Consider the following 18,692-nt stretch of genomic DNA (forward strand, 5'->3'; position numbering starts at 1 on the left):
GGCCTTCATTGCAAGAGGATTTGAGTACAGGAGCAAGGATGTCTTACTGCAGTTATACAGGGCCTTGGTGAGACCACACCTGGAGTAGTGTGCGCAGTTTTGGGCTCCTTACCTAAGAAAGGATATACTTGCCATAGAGGGAGTGCAGCGAAGGTTCACCAGACTGATTCCTGGGATGGCAGGACTGTCTTATGAGGAGAGATTGGATCGACTCGGCCTGTATTCACTCGAGTTTAGAAGAATGAGAGGGGATCTCATTGAAACATAAAATTCTGACAGAGCTAGACAGACTGGATGCAGGGAGGATGTTTCCCCTTGCTGGGGGGGTCCAGAATGAGGGGTCACAGTCTCAGGATACGGAGTAGGACATTTAGGATTGAGATGAGGAGAAATTTTTTCACTCAGAGGGTGGTGAACCTGTGGAATTCTCTACCACGGAAGGGTGTGAAGGCCAAGTCACTGAATATATTTAAGAAGGAGCGAGATAGATTTCTAGACTCAAAAGGCATCAAGGGGCATGGGGAGAGTGCAGGAATATGGTATTGCGATAGAAGATCAGCCATGATCATATTGAATGGCGGAGCAAGCGCGAAAGGCCGACTGGCCTACTCCTGTTCCTATTTTCTATGGTTCTATAAGAACATAGATGCATTTAAGGGGAAGCTAGATAAGTACATGAAGGACAAAGGAATAGAAGGATATGTTGATGGGGTTAGTTGAAGCAAGGTGGAAGGATGTTCGTGTGCAACATAAACACTGACATAAATCTGTTGGGCCGAATGGCCTGTTTCTGTGTTGTAAATTCTATGTAATTCTATGTAAGAACAGCCCTTTCTAAACCTCCAGGTCCCATAAAATTCAAACAGGAGAAACCAGCAAATATGAAATCTAAGCAGTAATAGAGCCAAGTTGCCTGGGCTTTGAGGGCTGGATTGCCAGGGTTTAGGGGCTGACTGTCGCCTTAAGGGCACAGGATGGACACTCCGGTTTAAGAAGTTAAAATAATGTACAGCGCGTGTCTCATAGCTTAATGGGTACTGCCAGGTATAGTATTAGCCATTTAGTCTGGAAGATGCTGGACATCCATGATCTGCAATGAGTTAGCTGATCTTAGCTGCAGCGCCTGTTGGGGTGACAGAATTAGGCTCAGTACCCCTGGGCTCCCACTTCTGATCAATATCCAGTAATCCCTGCTGAAAAGATCTGTGTGTCAAAATCGGATCGATACAAGATGTCGGCCAGTCCACCCTTAAGCAAGTTTTAACCATTAACAGGGTGTGGGCATCGCTGGCAAGGCTGGAATTTGTTGTGCACCTCTAGTTGCCCTGAGAAGGTGGCATAGCGGGTTTGATATAATTGAGTGGCTTGCTAGGCCACTTCAGAGGGCAGTTAAAAGTCAACCATATTGGCGTGAGACTGGTCACATACAGGCCCAGACCAGGTATCCTTCCCTAAAGGACATTAGTGAACCTGTTAGGCTTTTACGACAGCTTCATGGTCACTTTTATTGATATCAGTTTTATATTTCCGGATTTTTTTAAAAAATTGAATTCAAATTCTGAACCTGCCATGGTGGGATTTGAACTCACGTTCTGAATTATTAGTCCAGGCCTCTAGAGTACTAGTCCAGTAACATAACCACTACACTACCTACACTGGGGGCTGCTGGCACCAGTGGAACTGTACTACAGCAGGAATCAGTGTCTTCAGGAGAGATAATGTCAGCAATTAATGACAGTCAGGGAGCGTCTGAAATCTGTTCCCTTCCCAATTTTCTTCCTTCCTCTCCCGAAGGCATTGATTCTTGTTGGGCTACAGTTCCACAACCACCACCAGCCCTTCACTACCTCATCCAAATGGCCACTCTACACATATGTCTACACAGCGAGGGTCATAGAAACAGGAGCAGGCCATTCAGCCCCTTGAGCCTGTTCCGTCATTCAATTAGATCATGGCTGATCCGTATCTTAACTCCATCTAGCCGCTTTGGTTCTGTAGCCCTTAATACCCTTGCTTAATAAAAATCTATCAATCTCAGTTTTGAAATCTTCAATTCACCCCCAGCCTCAACAGGTTTTTGGAGGAGAGCGCTCCAGATTTCCACTACTCTTTGTGTGAAGAAGTGCTTTCTGCCATCACTCCTGTACAGCCTAGCTCTAATTTTAAGGTTATGCCCCCTTGTTCTGGAATCTCCCACCAGAGGAAATAGTTTCTCTCTATCTACCCTATCAAATCCTTTAATCATCTTAAACACAGGCTATTCAACATTAAAGCCAATATGGTCCACTTCTCATCTAAGTGACTGGATAGCAATCGAGCGTAGCTCAGGAGCACTAAGGTCAATTGTAACTTTGTTTATACTGTAAATAAAAGCAAACGGCAAAAAGCAACGACTTCTAAAACACGTACATATCTCTCTCTCTGTCTATTATCAAACTGAACATAAAAGCTCAAGATAACGGTTAGTTCAAACAAGAAAAACATTATTCAATTAAGATTATACTAAACTAACTAGCAGAGCCACTGTATGCGGCAAGCTGATAACATACACATAGCACGTTTACCAAGAGGCTCATTTCACACTATTCAATCCTGGGATGACACCACAGCCTTGCTTTACCAACTTGTACTTGTAGACACTGGGTCTGCAAACTTTAGAGGGACCACAAGGAGGACCCAAGGAGTCTGCAAGATCATCACATTTGTCAGTGTGTGGTCAGGTATACTGCATTTGGGGGAGTCCAGAACAAGGGGACATAACCTTAAAATTAGAGCTAGGCCATTCAGGGGTCATGTCGGGAAGCAGTTCTTCACACAAAGGGTAGAAAGGAAATCTGGAACTCTCTCCCCCAAAAAGATGTTGAGGCCAGGGGGTCAATTGAAAATTTCAAAACTCAGATTGATAGATTTTTGTTAGGTAAGGGTATCAAGGGATATGGAACCAAGGCGGGTAAATGGAGTTAAGATACAGATCAGCATGATCTAATTGAATGGCGAAGCAGGTTCGAGGAGCTGAATGGCCTTCTCCTGTTCTTATGTATTGACAGTGCCTTGAGAACTCTGTTTTTAATTAAATATTTTTCTGTATTTGCTGATTTGCCAACACATTATGTTTGTTGTTGTACTAATAATTTTCTTCATTGTTTTTCTTTGACTAGCTGACATTTTTATTTCAGAGGTTAATATAGGGGCGAGGGGATCCTCGGAGTATGTCAATACCTGCAGGGGGGCCACTACACAAACAACTGGTGTAAAGTGCATTGAACAAACCCTTTCACAAATCATAGTCCAGACAAGGGCAGCTAATCAGCACGTGTGTCACCCGGTTTATTTGAGGTGGGGTTACCTTGTATTCTCCAGCGTCTTCTGCATTTTCTTAGTCATTCTGTCTATCGCCGCCTGCTTCTTTGCCTCTGGTAGGAGGTCGATCTTATTCAGGATCACCACCATCCTGGGACATGCAATTTCGCCGATCACCAGGCATTCCGCAGACTGGGTCTGCATCCCCTTGGTCACGTCAATTACCAGCATCATCAGGTCGATGATCTGGGAACCTGCAGGACAACAGTTCATTTCATTCCGGGCTTGGTTGAAGCAATTAGCAACTTTTAATTGGCAAGAAAAAAAGTTGCTGATTAACATTTGTACTTTCATTCAAAAACACCCCATAAATTATACATTAATATATAAAATCACAAACACGATTTAACCTGTTTGATCCTAACAATAATCAGAAACCACAATAAATCATATTTTGCATCTTTACAAATAGTGCATCCACCTTTAAGGTGTGAATCCATTTCATTAGGACATGCATCTTGAAACATAAGGGGTTATTTTAACCTAACTCGCCGGTCGGGAAGCTCACGGGACCGGGTGGAATTTCAATGGAGAGTAAAATCAGGCAGGCTGTAAAACCAGCATTGCACCCAATCCAGTCAGTTTCCCGACGGGCGGGTTAGGTTAAAATTGCCCCCGTGGTGTATGAAGGAAAGGGAGCGAATTTTAAAATGATCAGCTCAGACTGTAAGCTAGATGTCAATAAGAAAGACTTGTATTTATATGGTGCCTTTCACGACTTCGAGACGTCCCAAAATGCTTTACAGCCAATGAAGTACTTCTGAAGTGCAGTCACTGTTGTAATGTAGGAAATGCAGCAGCCAATTTGCATTCAGCAAGATCCCACAAACAGCAATGTGATAAATGACCAGATGATCTGTTTTTAGGTGTTGGTTGAGGGATAAATATTGGTCAGGACACCGGTGACAACGTCCCTGCTCTTCTTCGAAATAGTGCCATGGGACCTTTTAAGTTCAGCAAGCTGAAGGAACCAAGCACCTGTGGTACCACACACAGCAAGAGTCAGTGTCTTCGAGATAAGGAGTTATGGGGGGAAGGAATTGATGAGAGAAGAGGTTATGCTGATAGGGTTAGATGAAGTGAAGTGAGAGGAGGCTCGTGTGGAGCATAAATACCAGCATAGACCTGTTGGGCCAAATGGCCTGTTTCTGTGATGTAAATCCTATGTAACTATGGAAGGAAAGCACAGGGTAGCACGACAGCACTGAATGTTGGAGCAGCCCCATGTAGTACCACGGAGCTCTGGGATGCGGATTCAATCACTTGCTCCTTGAACTCCTGATCTTGAGCTGAAAACCTACAGCCAATGCCAAATAAGAATGCTGCATCTTCAAACACTAATATTCCAACAATAATAATTTTATTGCAGACAAAACACAGTCAAACAGAATAGAAGTACAATGAAAGGAGCTGTACTACTGAAACCAGAAAAACATGTCAAAAAAATGATCCTACAGGACTAATTAATACATGTTCAGTTGTTTAGAAGAGCACCACCTGTTTCCTGTTGTGTATCGAATCATGTTGATGAGCGTAGGAAGGGTTAAAATTAACTGCACATAAATCATTGCTGTTTTTAGAAGCAGGGCCAATGGAATCAGTTCACAACTGAATACACCCGGCAATATTTTTCCAAATGCTTCCTCGCTGTTCCTGCATTCACAATAAACCAGTTAAGGTGAAACAGGCTGGATAGTTATCTGATTATCAGCCAACACAATGCCTACCATAAGCAGGAGATCCAAGAAAGATGGTAAATTTAACAGCCTTTGCTGGCACTGCGTCATGAAAATTTTTTTTATTGCTGCAGAAAATTCTTCCTATAGTAAGTGAAGTGCAACACTTTCAAAAAAAAAGGTCAGAATATCTGAGTGAGAAATGACATAGAATTACACAGAATGTACAGCACAGAAACAGGACATTTGGCCCAACTGGTCTATATTGGTGTTTATGCTCCACACGAGCCTCCTACCTCCCTCCTTCATCTCACCCTATCAGGATACCCTTCTATTCCTTTCTCCCTCATGTGTTTATCTAGCTTCTCCTTAAATGTATCTGTGCTAGGCACCTCAACTACTCATTGTGGTAGCATGTTCCACATTCTCACCACTCTCTGAGTAAAGACGTTTCTGCTGAGTTCCTTATTGGATTTATTACTGACTATCTTACATTTATGCCCTCTAGTTCTGGTCTCCCTTACACGTTGAAACATCTTCTCTATGTCTACCCTATCGAACCTCTTCATAATTTTAAAGACTTCTAGCAGGTCACCCCTCAGCCTTCTCTTTTCTAGAGACCAGAGCCCCAGCCTGCTCAGTCTTATGATGGTTGTGAATGTTCTAATTTGTGCAGCGCTTTGATAGTTTCAGAAATGCAACACACCATTACGATCCCTTTTTAAAAATTAAATGAAGTTCCCACGCTCGCACACAGTTAGAAGAGCTGGAGGTTTCTGATCTGTTGACTCGATTGCATGCTGCATTTTACCAGCTGAACCACCCTGCAAACTTAATTTAATTTTTAAAAATGGGGGGTTCCAATCTTGGTGTGCCAGTCGGGTACTACAATCGGATTCAGTATCCAAAACATTGGGAATGTGCCTCAGTCTAAGCTCCCAAGAATGGGCAAGGCACTGGAGAGCAACAGGTGTGACTGAAACCGTGCCCAGCACCTCCCAAACCAGTGACCTCCACCACCCAGAAGGACTAGGGCAGCAGTTGCATGGGAACACCATCACCTCCAAGTGCTCCTCCAATTCACACACCATCCTGCCATTCCTTCATCATCGCTGGGTCAAAATCCTGGAACTCCCCAAACAGCACCTTCACCACACGGACTGCAGCGGTTCTAGAAGGCTGCCCACCACTACCTTCTCAAGGGGCAACTAGGGATGAGCAATAAATGCCGGCCTTGCCAGCGACACCCACATCCCAAGAATGAATAAGCAAAAAGAGTCCCCCTCCCACTCCATGAAGATGCTGACTTTTGCTGGGCTACAATGACACAGGTGACCGAACTTCTCCAGTATTTTGCCCAAGCACCCATTCTTCATGTGATCATGCACACTCACTTACAGCAGCATTTGCTGGGCAGCAATCGGGAGTGGCTGATTTTCTTTACCTCCTTGCCTGGCCTGGTGCGTTGAGGCTAGTTGTAACGTCCCTAAAGGAAGCCCTGGCTGAGATCAGCTAACGCACGTATCAAACCTATTTCAAGGAATTATATGAATGAACGATTGAATGAACGAACAAACGAAAACCCAAACACTTGGAAACTTCACAGACCTATACTCTTTATATTGTTCACAGGTGTTTAATATTTAATACTGCACTCCCCTGGCAAACAGAAGCATGCGACAGTTCACATGCTGTGGTTTCTTGTGTTTGAGTTTAATAGACCGTGTAATGCCGATCTTCTTATCCTTGGTGGCAAACTCGAAAAATAAAAATGTAATTTCAAATCGGAAAATGCATACAAACAAAACAAACAGCAGGGGAAATAAAATCAATAAACGAGTAACTGAACTAAAACAAATTGATTGCAACCGTGATAAGATGCTGTCGGGAAGTTTTCCAAAGGACCAGCATACATGCTTGTTTTATCGAGGCGGTCTCTCTTTCAGGCCAAACATGGCTATGTGCGTGCTGTGATGCGTCAAACCTCGATGGGACAAAACGATTTACAACAAGAAAGAGAAAGGAAAATGATCCCAGATGAGAATTCTGGAACAGATAAATAAAAATAGCTGGAGACTGCTCCCAAAGCCAGGACCAAGGGTAGACATTTGCAGCACAGCAGTTTGTGTGTTTTTAAATGTTATTTAAATGTTGATTGGAATGTATGCAAGATGTGATATCCCTCATGGCACTATGTTAAATAAATTCCGATATCATTTCTCCCTAAATTACATGAAAGCCATCACTGTTCATCAAACCATATGATTTGATGACAGTAATCTGCTGCCCATATTACATCCATTCAGTAGAAACAATGAGAAATCCTTTTTTTTGAAACAGAACCAATAAATTACTTTTGAAGTGCAGGCACTGTTTTTATGTAGGCAAAAGTGGTAACCAATCTGCAAACAGCAAATGAGATTAATAACCAGTTGACCTGTTTTTTTGGTGATGTTGGATAAAGGATAAATGTTGGCAAGCTTTGAGTTGTGCCATGGGATCTTTGACATCCCCTTGCGAAGGCAGACAGGACCTTGGTTTAATGTGTTAATCCATGGCCTCGTCCCTCCCTATCTCTGTTCTCTCCACCAGCCCTACAAACCACCCCCCCACCAAGAGATCTCTGCGTTCCTCTGATTCTGGCCTCCTGTGCATCCCTGACTTCCTTTGCCCCACCATTGGCGGCCGTGCCTTCAGCTGTCTAGGCCCTAAACTCTGGAATTCCCTCCCTGAACCTCTTTGTTCTCTACCTCTCTCTCTCTCTCTCTCTCTCCCCTCCTTTAAGATGCTGTTTAAAACCTACCCCTTCCTGTCCTAATATCTCCTTATGTGGTTCGGTGTCAAATTTTGTCTGATAACACTCCTGTAAAGCGCCTTGGACATTTTACTATGTTAAAGGCGCTATATAAATGCAAGTTGTTGTTGTTGAAAGTCAGCAGCTTCAACAAGGCAGCGCTCCTTCAGTACTGCACTGAAGTGTCAGTCTAGGTTTTCTCAAGTCCTGGTGCAAGGCCTGAACCCATCATCTACTGACTCACTGGCAAGAGTGGTATCAACTGAGCCGAGCCGACACTTTGATTGACATCAATCGTCAAACGTGGCCAGGCAAGAAAATTAGCCCCTCAAAAATTACTAGACTACCAACAGAAAATCACATGTGGGGAATCATGGTGCAAACCCACGTCCCACCACTTCATGCCACACTGCAATAGTACAACAACATGGTGGTCCACACCCAACAAGAGTAACTCTTTTTCACTCATCCTCTCCTGAAGCTGCTGATTGATCCCTGGGTACAGGTCCCAAAAGCTTTCCAGTACCTCATCCAAGAGAACGTTGTTCACGCGCGAGTCTAGACAGTGAGTATCAGCGGCCTATTCCACCGTGATCCTGTCCTCACCAAGATCTACACACGTGCATTTTGCAGCAGGAATTGCTGGCTAGCAAGTAGGGTCAGGGACCCTCTCCCAATTTTCCCCTCCCGAGCCCGGGGCACTGAGGCCATTACAATTGTCCCTGCTGCTAACGCTGCCCAAACTGAGATCAATTAACTCAGGTCAAACGTGGGATCTTTCCTGCTCTGTAGGGCTCAGACTCACAGTATGCCTGTCACAGTACGCAATCTCATGGTGCCGAATGAGCTGAGTTTCCCCATCGCTGATTCCCAGCTGAAGGTATTTTGTTAAATAAAATCACAACTAATTTAGAAAACTAATTTCACACTCCTTTTCATTTACCTCGTTGTTTATTTAAGCTCTGTGGTAAACTGAAGAGATATCATTCATCCGCTGGGCGATTAAGCAGTTCGACAACACAATCTTCAGTCAGTACCGCTCACCGCAGGGAGCCCAAAATAATAATAAACTCAAACTTGGATCACTATGCCCCCTACTAAAGCATTAATCCCTCTGATACACCACTGTAGCTATAAAGCAAGAAACACTTGCATTTATATAGCACCTTTCACAACCTCAGGACATCCCAAAGCACTTTACAACCAATGAAGTGCTTTTGAAGTGAAGTCACTGTTGTAATGTAGGAAACGCAGCAGCCAATTTGCGCACAGCAAGATCCCACAAACAGCAATGAGATAATGACCAAATAATCTGATTTAGTGATGTTGGTTGAGGGATAAATATTGGCCAGGACACCGGGAAGAGCTCCCCTGCGCTTCTTTGAAATAGTGCCATGGGATCTTTTACGTCCACCTGAGGGCAGACAGAGCCTCGGTTTAACATCTCATTCAAGAAAGGGCACACATCCACCAATGCAGCACTCCCTCACAACTGCACTGGGAGTGTCAGCCTGGATTATGTGTTCAAGTTCCTGGAGTGGGACTTGAACCCACAACCTTCTGACTCAGAGGCGAGAGTCCTACCACTGAGCCACGGCTGACACTGTATGGAGTGAGACATTTGAAGACTTGTTTTTGTGTTTTTTCTCAAGGTGGAATCCCCTCCCATCCAGCAGTCTGGCAAACAACAATCAAACGCATCTCATCTCAGAGACACGCTAAGCTGGCAAACTGAAGTGTCAGCTACCGTTTGGACTGGAGATCTAGTTTGGTACCGTACAGTACGTGATTGAATCTTTCATTCATATATAATGTTAGGATCAGATCCCATATCGCACACCAGAGTTTCAAAGCAAATAAATGGAGCAAGCAGTTAGCATCACATAATTATGAAGTAGCAAACTGCAGCCAATAACTTATCAGCAGAAAATGACTGTGCATGAGCCGAGCTGGATATTATTCAGCATGTGTTAGCAATGTGTGGTCAACACAGTAAGGAAACAGAGCCAAAGAAATCAGGTAAAGTGTCGCAGGGAATGGAACACTTTCCACATTTTTGCACCCAGTGCCAGCATTGTGCACTTCCCAGATCAGGCATAGTACAGCCAGGTACTAAGTAAAGCACTGTCTTAACAATCTATTCCCAGTCTTACAAAGGCCCTCACCACTGCGTTAATACAGAATCCTGCCCCACCGCCGCCCCATTTCACTCACCTTCAGGGTTTCTGTCTGAAACTACTAAATTTAGCACTAATGTGCGAAAAAGTGTCAGCTAGGGTCAGTTGGGAGCACTGTCGCCCTCAAGTCAGAAACTGGAGATGGAGGGGAAAACGTAAATCTAAAACGTTCCCCCCCATGGTACAGTGGAATCGGAATTACCAAGACGGCGTTATCCCCATTCTCAATATCTGCAAGAACTTCCATGGGTTCATTTTGTAGAAACCAGCTAAAATGCAAGTGTTCGGCATTGATTTCCAGGCTCTTAATCCACAGGTTAGTTGCTGTTATCCGTACGGTCAATACCTGTTACAACTTCCTATCCACGCAGCGTTCATACCCAGCATCAGGTCAGTAGACCAGCAGGAGTCGAGCAGTCAATGATATTTTTGAAGAATCTAAAGGTAAGGAAGAAAGACAGGATGTCCCAAAGTGCTTTACAGCCAATGACGTACTTTTGAAGGTTAGTCACCGTTGTAACGCAGGAAACACAGCAGCCAATTTGTGCACAGCAAGGTCCCACAAATAGAAATGTGGTAATCTGTTTTAGTGATGTTGGTTGCGAGATAAATATTGTCTGGAACACTGGGGAGAATTCCCCTGCTCTTCTTTGAAATAGTGCCATGGGATCTTTTACGTCCACCTGAAAGGACAGACGGGGCCTCGGTTTAACGTCTCATCTGAAAGACGGCACCTCCGACAGTGCAGCACTCCCTCAGTACTGCACTGGGAATATCAACCGAGATTATGTGCTCACATCTCTGGAGTGGGTCTTGAACCCACGACCCTCTGACTCAGGAGGTGAGAGTGCTACTCACTGAGCCACGGTTGACCTCACCTATCCATCTCACCGAGGAGCCGTCCACCTGCTCGGGTAAACACTAAACATCCCACGGCACGACTTAAAGAGCAGGGAAGTTTTCCCAGTGACCAGGTCAACATTTCCATCAACACCGCCAGAAACAGATTAACTGGTCATTCATCACAGGTCTGTTTGTGGGATGCTGCTGGTGCAGAACGGGTGCCATATTTGCCTACATACCAAAAGTAACTGCACACCAAAGTAATTCATTGTATGTGAAGCGCTTTAAAATATCTAGACACGAAAAAGCACTTTGTATAAGTGCATGTATTATTTATTTTTAGAATTGAAAAACATGTGTCTTATCTGCACATGCTCGGAGCTTGATTAAATAATGTAACTAGACTAATCAGAAGCTAAAAATTCAGCGTCAAACCAAGGGTCGACAAACCCTCCGTCATCCATCTAATTTCTACTATCTGCCAGGGGGTGGGGGGGGGAAAAGAGTTTCCTCCATTATGAAGAACAGTCGAAATTCCACTATAAGTAAGTAAAGACCAATCAGGTAGGGTCATCTTCACCCTTGAAATACAGCTATCCTCCGCTCACCAATGAACTTACCAGGAATGGGCATCTCCCAATGAAACATGCTGTTCTCAGCGAAGCCATCATCGCTGTCCGGAGAATGTAAGAAAGGAAAGCAGTTATTCCTCGCTATTCTTTCGCGTAAAACAGTGGAAAAAAACAAACATGGCGCCTTTCTCTGTATATTGTCATGAGACGCCACGAACTTCACTGAACAGTTGCAGTGAATTTGGGATTTTCCAGTGGCATTTCATTTTAAATCTTGCCAAAGTGAAGTGAAATTGGAACATAGGAACAGCAGTAGGCCATTCAGCCCCTCGAGCCTGTTCTGCCATTCAACGTGTTCATGGCTGATCTGTATCCTAACTCCATTAGCCCTCCATGGCTCCATATTGCTTAATACACTTGGTTAGCAAAACTCTATCAATCTCATAGAATCTTAGAAAACTTACGGCACAGAAGGAGGCCATTCGGCCCATCGTGTCCGTGCCAGCCGAAAATTAACCACCCAGCCTAATCCACTTTCCAGCATTTGGTCCGTAGCCTTGTAGGTCATCGCTCTTCAGGTGCATACCCAGGTACTTTTTTAAGTGAGTTGAGGATTTCTGCCTCCACCACCCTTTCATGCAGTGAGTTCCAGACCCCTAGCACCCTCTGGGTGAAAAAATTTTTCCTCAGCTCCCCTCTAGTCCTTCTACCAATCACTTTAAATCTATGCCCCCTGGTTATTGACCTCTCTACTAAGGGAAATAGGTCCTTACTATCCACTCTATCTAGGTGCCTCATAATTTTGTACACCACAATTAAATCACCCCTTAGCCTCCTCTGTTCCAAAGAGAACAACCCCAGCCTATCCAATCTTTCCTCATAGCTAAAATTCTCCAGCCCTGGCAACATCCTCATAAATCTCCCCTGTACCCTCTCTAGTGCAATTACATCCTTCCTGTAAATGTGGTGACCAGAACTGTACACAATACTCAAGCTGCGGCCTAACCAGTGTTTTATACATAACCTCCCTGCTCTTATATGCTATGCCTCGGCTAATAAAGGAAAGTATTCCATATGCCTTCTTAACCACCTTATCTACCTGTCCTCGGATTTAAAACTATTAATCGAGCTAGCATCTACTGCTTTTTGTGGGAGAGAGTTCCACACTTCTACCACCCTTTGCATGAAGAAGTGTTTCCTAACTTCTCTCCTGAATGGCCTAGCTCTGATTTTAAGGTTACGTCCCCTTGTCCTAGACTCCCCCACCAGCGGAAAAAGTTTCTCTCTATCTACCCTATCAATTCCTTTCAAAATCCTAAAAACCTCAATCAATTCACCCCTTAACCTTCTATATTCCAGGGAATGCAAGCCTAGTTTATGTAATCTCTCCTCATAATCTAACCCCGGAGCCCTGGTAACATCCTGGTGAATCTGCGCTGCACTCCTACCAAGGCCAATATATCCTTTATAAGGTTCGGTGCCTAGAACTGTACACAGTGCTCCAGATGTGGTCCAGCCAGGGCTTTGCATAGCTGTAGCAAAACTTCCTCCTGTTTATATTCTAGCCCACCTGTTCTAAAAGTTAACATTCCATTAGTCTTTTTGATTATTCTTTGTACCTGACCACTACATTTTCATGATCTGTGTACATAGACCCTTAAATCTCTTTGGACCTCCACTGTTCCTAGCTTTTCACCATTTAAAAAATACTCAGATCTATCCTTTTTGGTCCTCACTCTTACCTGCGTTGAAATCTATCTGCCACAGTTTTACCCACTCACTTAATCCATCAATGTCCATTTGTAATTTTATGCTCCCGTCTACACTACTTACAATGCCACCAATCTTTGTGTCATCGGCAAACTTGGATATATGCAGAATATATATATCTGTTATCCCTGTTGGGCCATTGTTATCAGTTGGGAGAAAATTACTTCACGATAAGCATGAGAAACACCAATTATGCTTTCACAGATTACTGGCTCTGTGATGGCCACATGCAATGGAAATTCAGGATTACTCAAATTAAAATGAACAAAATGGAATTTTCATCATCAGTGGAAAAAAGCCCTGCTATTTATAGAGGTATGTTTGGGTGGGTGGCACCACAACTATGATTAGCACCAGTACAAACCTACTTTCCACAACAGGTACGTTAATTCTGTGCACGCATTGCTGCTTTCAAAACACACAGGCATATTTTCTATCATAGTAGGGTAGCCGGAGAGACGATGTTTCCACTTGTAGAGGAGGCCACAACTAGAGGTCACAAATATAAGATAGTCACTCGTAAATCCAATAAGGAACTCAGGAGAAACTTCTTTACCCAGAGAGTAGCTAGAATGTGCAATGGAAGTAGTTGAGACTGGAATAGAAGGATATGGTGATAGGGTTAGATAAAGTAGAGAGGGAGGAGGCTTGTGTGGAGCATAAACACTGACATGGAGCAGTTGGGCCGAATGGCCTGTTTCTGTGCTGTAAATTCTATGTAATCATGCTTTTTCTTTGTTACATCGTAATTATTGGACGCTCCAACCAAGAATTGTACAGCAATTACAATCAAAGCAGAAATGATTTAAGGTAGGAGCCGAGAGCTATGAGCAAAAACTGTTAGTTCACTGTCATAGCTTCTACAAGAGAAAACGTAGGGTTGCATTTTGGATGGAGACCCTTCATTAGAGTTTATACTCAAAAGATTAATCCATCTTTTCCCTTTACAGGTGCTTACCAATTTCAGCATGTTCTTCTTTCAGTTCAGATTTTCATCTTTTTGCCTATAATTTCTGCAAGGTTTTGTGCAGCTGAGTACGTTTGAAACAGATCTATTGCACCCAATGTGCCACAGTGACACTTGCAGTTTGTGTCTAGTAAATTAGGACCTAAACTCTGGAGATGGTTTTGAGCGAAGAAAAGGATTCTTCTGTCTCAGAATAAGCTTCACATCACAGTGTTTTAATACATTTCAAATAAATGGGTTAAGGCCTCCATTAAAATAGCAGTCAGGGGAATGCCATACGAACACTTTAAACCTTCAGCCACAATTATTGACAACAGCTTCAAAAGTTAAAAGATGTCTACTGCTCATCAGCACAAAAATTCACAAAGAAAACTGCTAATTAATTCAATTGCCCTTTTTAAAAGAGTTTCCTTTAGAAAACATAATTCATCACAGGTTACATGTAGGAATGTCAGAGGGCTATTCCCCAGAAAGAATTGGATGAAGTAGTCTTGAACAATCTCTGTATGGTTCCACTGCTCTCCTTCATGCAGTGCAGGCAGGGTAATAAAGGACTTACATTGATAGTGTCTTATATAGAGTCTCACGACATTCCAAGCTCTTCATATCCAATGAATTACTTTTAAAGTGCAGACAGTTATGTAGATAAATGAAACAGTAAATCTGAATGCAAGCTCCCACAGACAAACAGCAGATGAAGGAATGACCAGATTTTTGATGGTGATAGTTGAAGGAGGTATGCCGGCCAGGATACCAGGAGCACTCTCTGGTCTTCTGATAGTGCTATAGGATCTTTTACGTTCACTTAAACCACTGGAGCAAGAAGATGGAGTGTCAGTTGTGGCTCAGTGGTAACGCTCTCGCCTCTGAATCAGAAGGTCGTGTGTTCAAGCCCCACTCCAGAGACTTGAGCACAAAATCCAGGCTGACTCTTCCAGTGCAGTACTGAGGGAGTGCTGCACAGTCGGAGGTGCCGTCTTTCAGATGAGATGTTAAACCGAGGCCCTGACTGCCCTTTCTGATGGATGTAAAGGATCCCATGGCACTATTCAAAGAAGAGCAGAGTAGTTTCGCCCCAGTATCCTGGCCAATATTTATCCCTCAACCAACAGCACTAAAACAGATTATCTGGTCATTATCACATTGCTGTTTGTGGGATCTTGCTGTGCAGAAATTGGCTGCCGCGTTTCCTACATCACAACAGTGACTACACTTCAAAAGTACTTCATTGGCTGTAAAGGCTTTGGGATGTCCCGAGGTCATGAAAGGCGCTAAATAAATGCAATTTTTTTTCAGTTTATCGTTTCATCTGAAAATCGGCACCTCCAACAGTGCAGCACTCCCTCAGTACTGCACTGGGAGTGTCAGCCTGGATTATGTGCTCAAGTCTCTGGAGTGGGGCTCGAATCCACGATCTTCTGACTCAAGAGGTGAGAGTGCTACACTAAAATGTCAGCTGGGTTGACATCTTGGTGACTGGCTTGGGCTCTGATGTTATAACTGCATATTTTTGGAGTTAAGCCACATAAAAAAAGCATTTTTAAAAATTAAAATATAGCGACAGTGTAGAGTACATGCTGGCCACGTAGGTGTCACCCTAACCAGAATGCACTGCAGGGAGGAGAAACAATTTCTGTTCTCTCCAGCAGAGGAAAGCCAGTGCAAAGTAAGCAGCTATATTTCTATACACTACATCTGTGCGTGGTTTAGCAAACTTGGCAAAGAATTTTGTTCGTGAGTAAACTACTGAAATATTAACACAATAAATAGAGCAGTATTCCCCCTTTAAGCATTTCACAGGCTATATCTGAACTTCTAGTTAAACAATACTGGAAGAATCCCTTGGGTGATCTGAGTATTCCTAATATTAACCTTCTGTTACAAGCACAATATTGCAGTCAGTCAACTCTAACATTGTCTATTCTGCTGGTATAGTTAACATTAAAACTCCTTTTAGATAAATTATTAATTAATAACTGTTATTGCAAAAAAAATCTCAACTTTGTAGTTTGACCCAAGGTGTAGAGACAGCTTAGTCGTCCGCTATCCTGCCTTCAAGTATTATAGCCCCTTTGTACAGCCCGGCATAACTTAAGATGAACTTCCAGCAATCGGAAATTTGTAATTAACAAGCTGCGTGTAGTTAAGCCAGTTTTTTAAAAAAAATAATTACTATCATATGCTCAAAGAATACAAGACTAACCAAAGTGGTCTGCAAAAAAAAATGTCTTTTGTAAAGAAATTAAATGTAGTATTCTAGGTCACACGCTGTTGTTTCAGGAATTCTATCCCATCCCTGAGTAACCTTAACTCATTCACAGCTAAAAACACCGTTTGGTATTGTGCTCCTTGCCAACGTCCCGGGCTCCAGTCTACACAACTCCAACTCAAGTGTTCATTGCTCTCGGTGAAGTGTAGAGGGACATTTTCTAGTTTAAAGGTGCTATATAAATACAACTTCTCCTTCCCCTTTTGTTCCTACTAAACTCCAAATACAATGTCCTACACACTATGCCTTCCTCCCTGCGTCTTCAATAAGGTGAAATCAAGATTCGTCACACCATCTCCAACTCAGAGCGCCATCACCCACATCCTGTCCCACACCCAATGCCCATTCACTTATCACCCCCATCTTCATAGACTTGCATTGGCTCCCAGTTCTCCAACACATTGAATTCAAAATCCTTGTCCTTATATCCAAATCCCTTCAGGGCCTATCTCTGCAACTTCCTAGAAGTATGTCGTCCCAGTCCATACCCTTTGGTCTCTGACTGGTATCCTGTGCATCCTCTCTCCTTTTGCCTCACCAATGGTTAACAGAGCCTTCAGTTGTCTCAGCCCTTCTTTTTGGAACTCCCTTCTTAAACCACTTTGTCTTGTTATTTCTCTCTACACGTTTTTTTAAATTCATTCATGGGATGTAGGCGTCGCTGGCAAGGCCAGCATTTATTACCAATCCCTAGTTGCCCTTGAGAAGGTGGTGGTGAGCCGCCTTTTTGAACCGCTGCAGTCCATGTGGTGAAGGTTCTCCCACAGTGCTGTTAGAAAGGGAGTGCCAGGATTTTGACCCAGCGACGATGAAGGATATATTTCCAAGTCGGGATGGTGTGTGACTTGGAGGGGAACGTGCAGGTGGTGGTGTTCCCATACGCCTGCTGCCCTTGTCCTTCTAGGTGGTAAAAGTCACAGGTTTGGGAGGTGCTGTTGAAGAAGCCTTGACGAGTTGCTGCAGGGCATCTTGTAGATTTAAAAGACTTCTTTCTCAAAACCATATTTTCTATCATTCCTCCCAACTCTTTTACTGATCCCTGGCATCAATTTCTCCACATAAGTGCCTTGGGACATTTTCCATGTTAATTGTGCTATATAAATACAAGTTGTTGGTGTTGTCATTACCCTTTTGATCCTAATAAGCTCCAAATACACACTCTTCACTTCTTTCTCCATCCTCACTGTCATGACTCGACACACTGTCTCTTACTCCGACTCATTCTTTTCCATGACCTCAAAACTGTGAAAATTCCTTACCTCTCTCTATCTTCCCTTCTTTCTACTTTTTAAAGCCTCTGGCACCATCTAAGCATTATCTTCCAATTCAGTGCATCTTTCTCTTGTACTCTTTCTCTTTTACTCCTTTCAATGTACTGCAATATCTCAGGGCTCTGGCCCTTTTAAGTTGGTTTCTTAATCTATATTGAAAATGGTCTTGGTTCCAAGACGACTATTCAAAGTGTGGCAACTATCGCACCTAACTCAACTGCTAATGTCTGCAGAGTGTCAATACTGAAGACATCATCATCACTGAAATGTCGTTAGCCATACCTGTGCCACCTTTTAATGAGATTGCCAATTTAGTCCCAATTAGGAGCAGTTTTATGCTGTGGCTCCATACCCACTCGGAACTGAACCGAGACTGTCCAAACTCATTTCATGCACTGAGTGGATAGGAAACTTTCATTCCAACATGGAGGCAGGATTTGAAACCACGTTACAGAGATGAACGGCCAGTACCCAGCCCCCTGCACGACCCTGGCAAAGCTGTATCTTCTGTTATCTGAACGCACAAAGGTGCTTTTACATTACAGGAGCACAACAACTCTCCTGCCATTGATATAGATCGACTATGATCCAATTGAATGGCAGCACAGGCTCGAGGGGCTGAATGGCTTACTCCTGTTCCTATGTTCCAATGAATTTGCCATCCTCTTTTACTAGCCCATCCAAGCCCCCTCCCTATCTCTGCAACCTTTTCCATCCATACGCGCCAGCAAACACCACTCTTCCAGCTGTGCTTTGGATCCACCCTCCCTCCGCTCCATCCTACTTGTGGTGGCAGAGCCTTTGGCAGTCCTGCTCCCACAATTTGCGACACACTCCCTAAACCCCTCTCTGCCTTCTTACTCTCCTCCCCTCCTTCAAAAGCCTCCTCAAAACCCACCTCTTTGACAATGTCTTAGGTCACAGCGAGTGGTTAGGATCTGGAATGCACTGCCAGAGGGGGTGGTGGAGGCAGATTCAATCATGGCCTTCAAA

General features: G+C 43.6%; 1 protein-coding gene across 3 annotated transcripts in view; it reads right to left on the reverse strand.

The window, feature by feature from the left end:
• The window catches only part of eefsec (eukaryotic elongation factor, selenocysteine-tRNA-specific), a 279,639-nt gene that overhangs the window by 208,725 nt on the left and 52,222 nt on the right, over nucleotides 1-18,692 (reverse strand). For 2 of the 3 annotated variants that reach the window (XM_067998386.1, XM_067998387.1), the window contains exon 2: nucleotides 3,347-3,554. In XM_067998386.1, the coding sequence (XP_067854487.1) occupies nucleotides 3,347-3,554 (208 nt within the window). Of the gene's footprint in view, nucleotides 1-3,346; nucleotides 3,555-10,353; nucleotides 10,435-18,692 lie in introns of those variants that run through there. The other variant, XM_067998388.1, reaches the window with a different exon arrangement.

Source organism: Heptranchias perlo, chromosome 17 (genome assembly GCF_035084215.1).
Source record: "Heptranchias perlo isolate sHepPer1 chromosome 17, sHepPer1.hap1, whole genome shotgun sequence".
Taxonomy (NCBI): Eukaryota; Metazoa; Chordata; class Chondrichthyes; order Hexanchiformes; family Hexanchidae; genus Heptranchias; species Heptranchias perlo.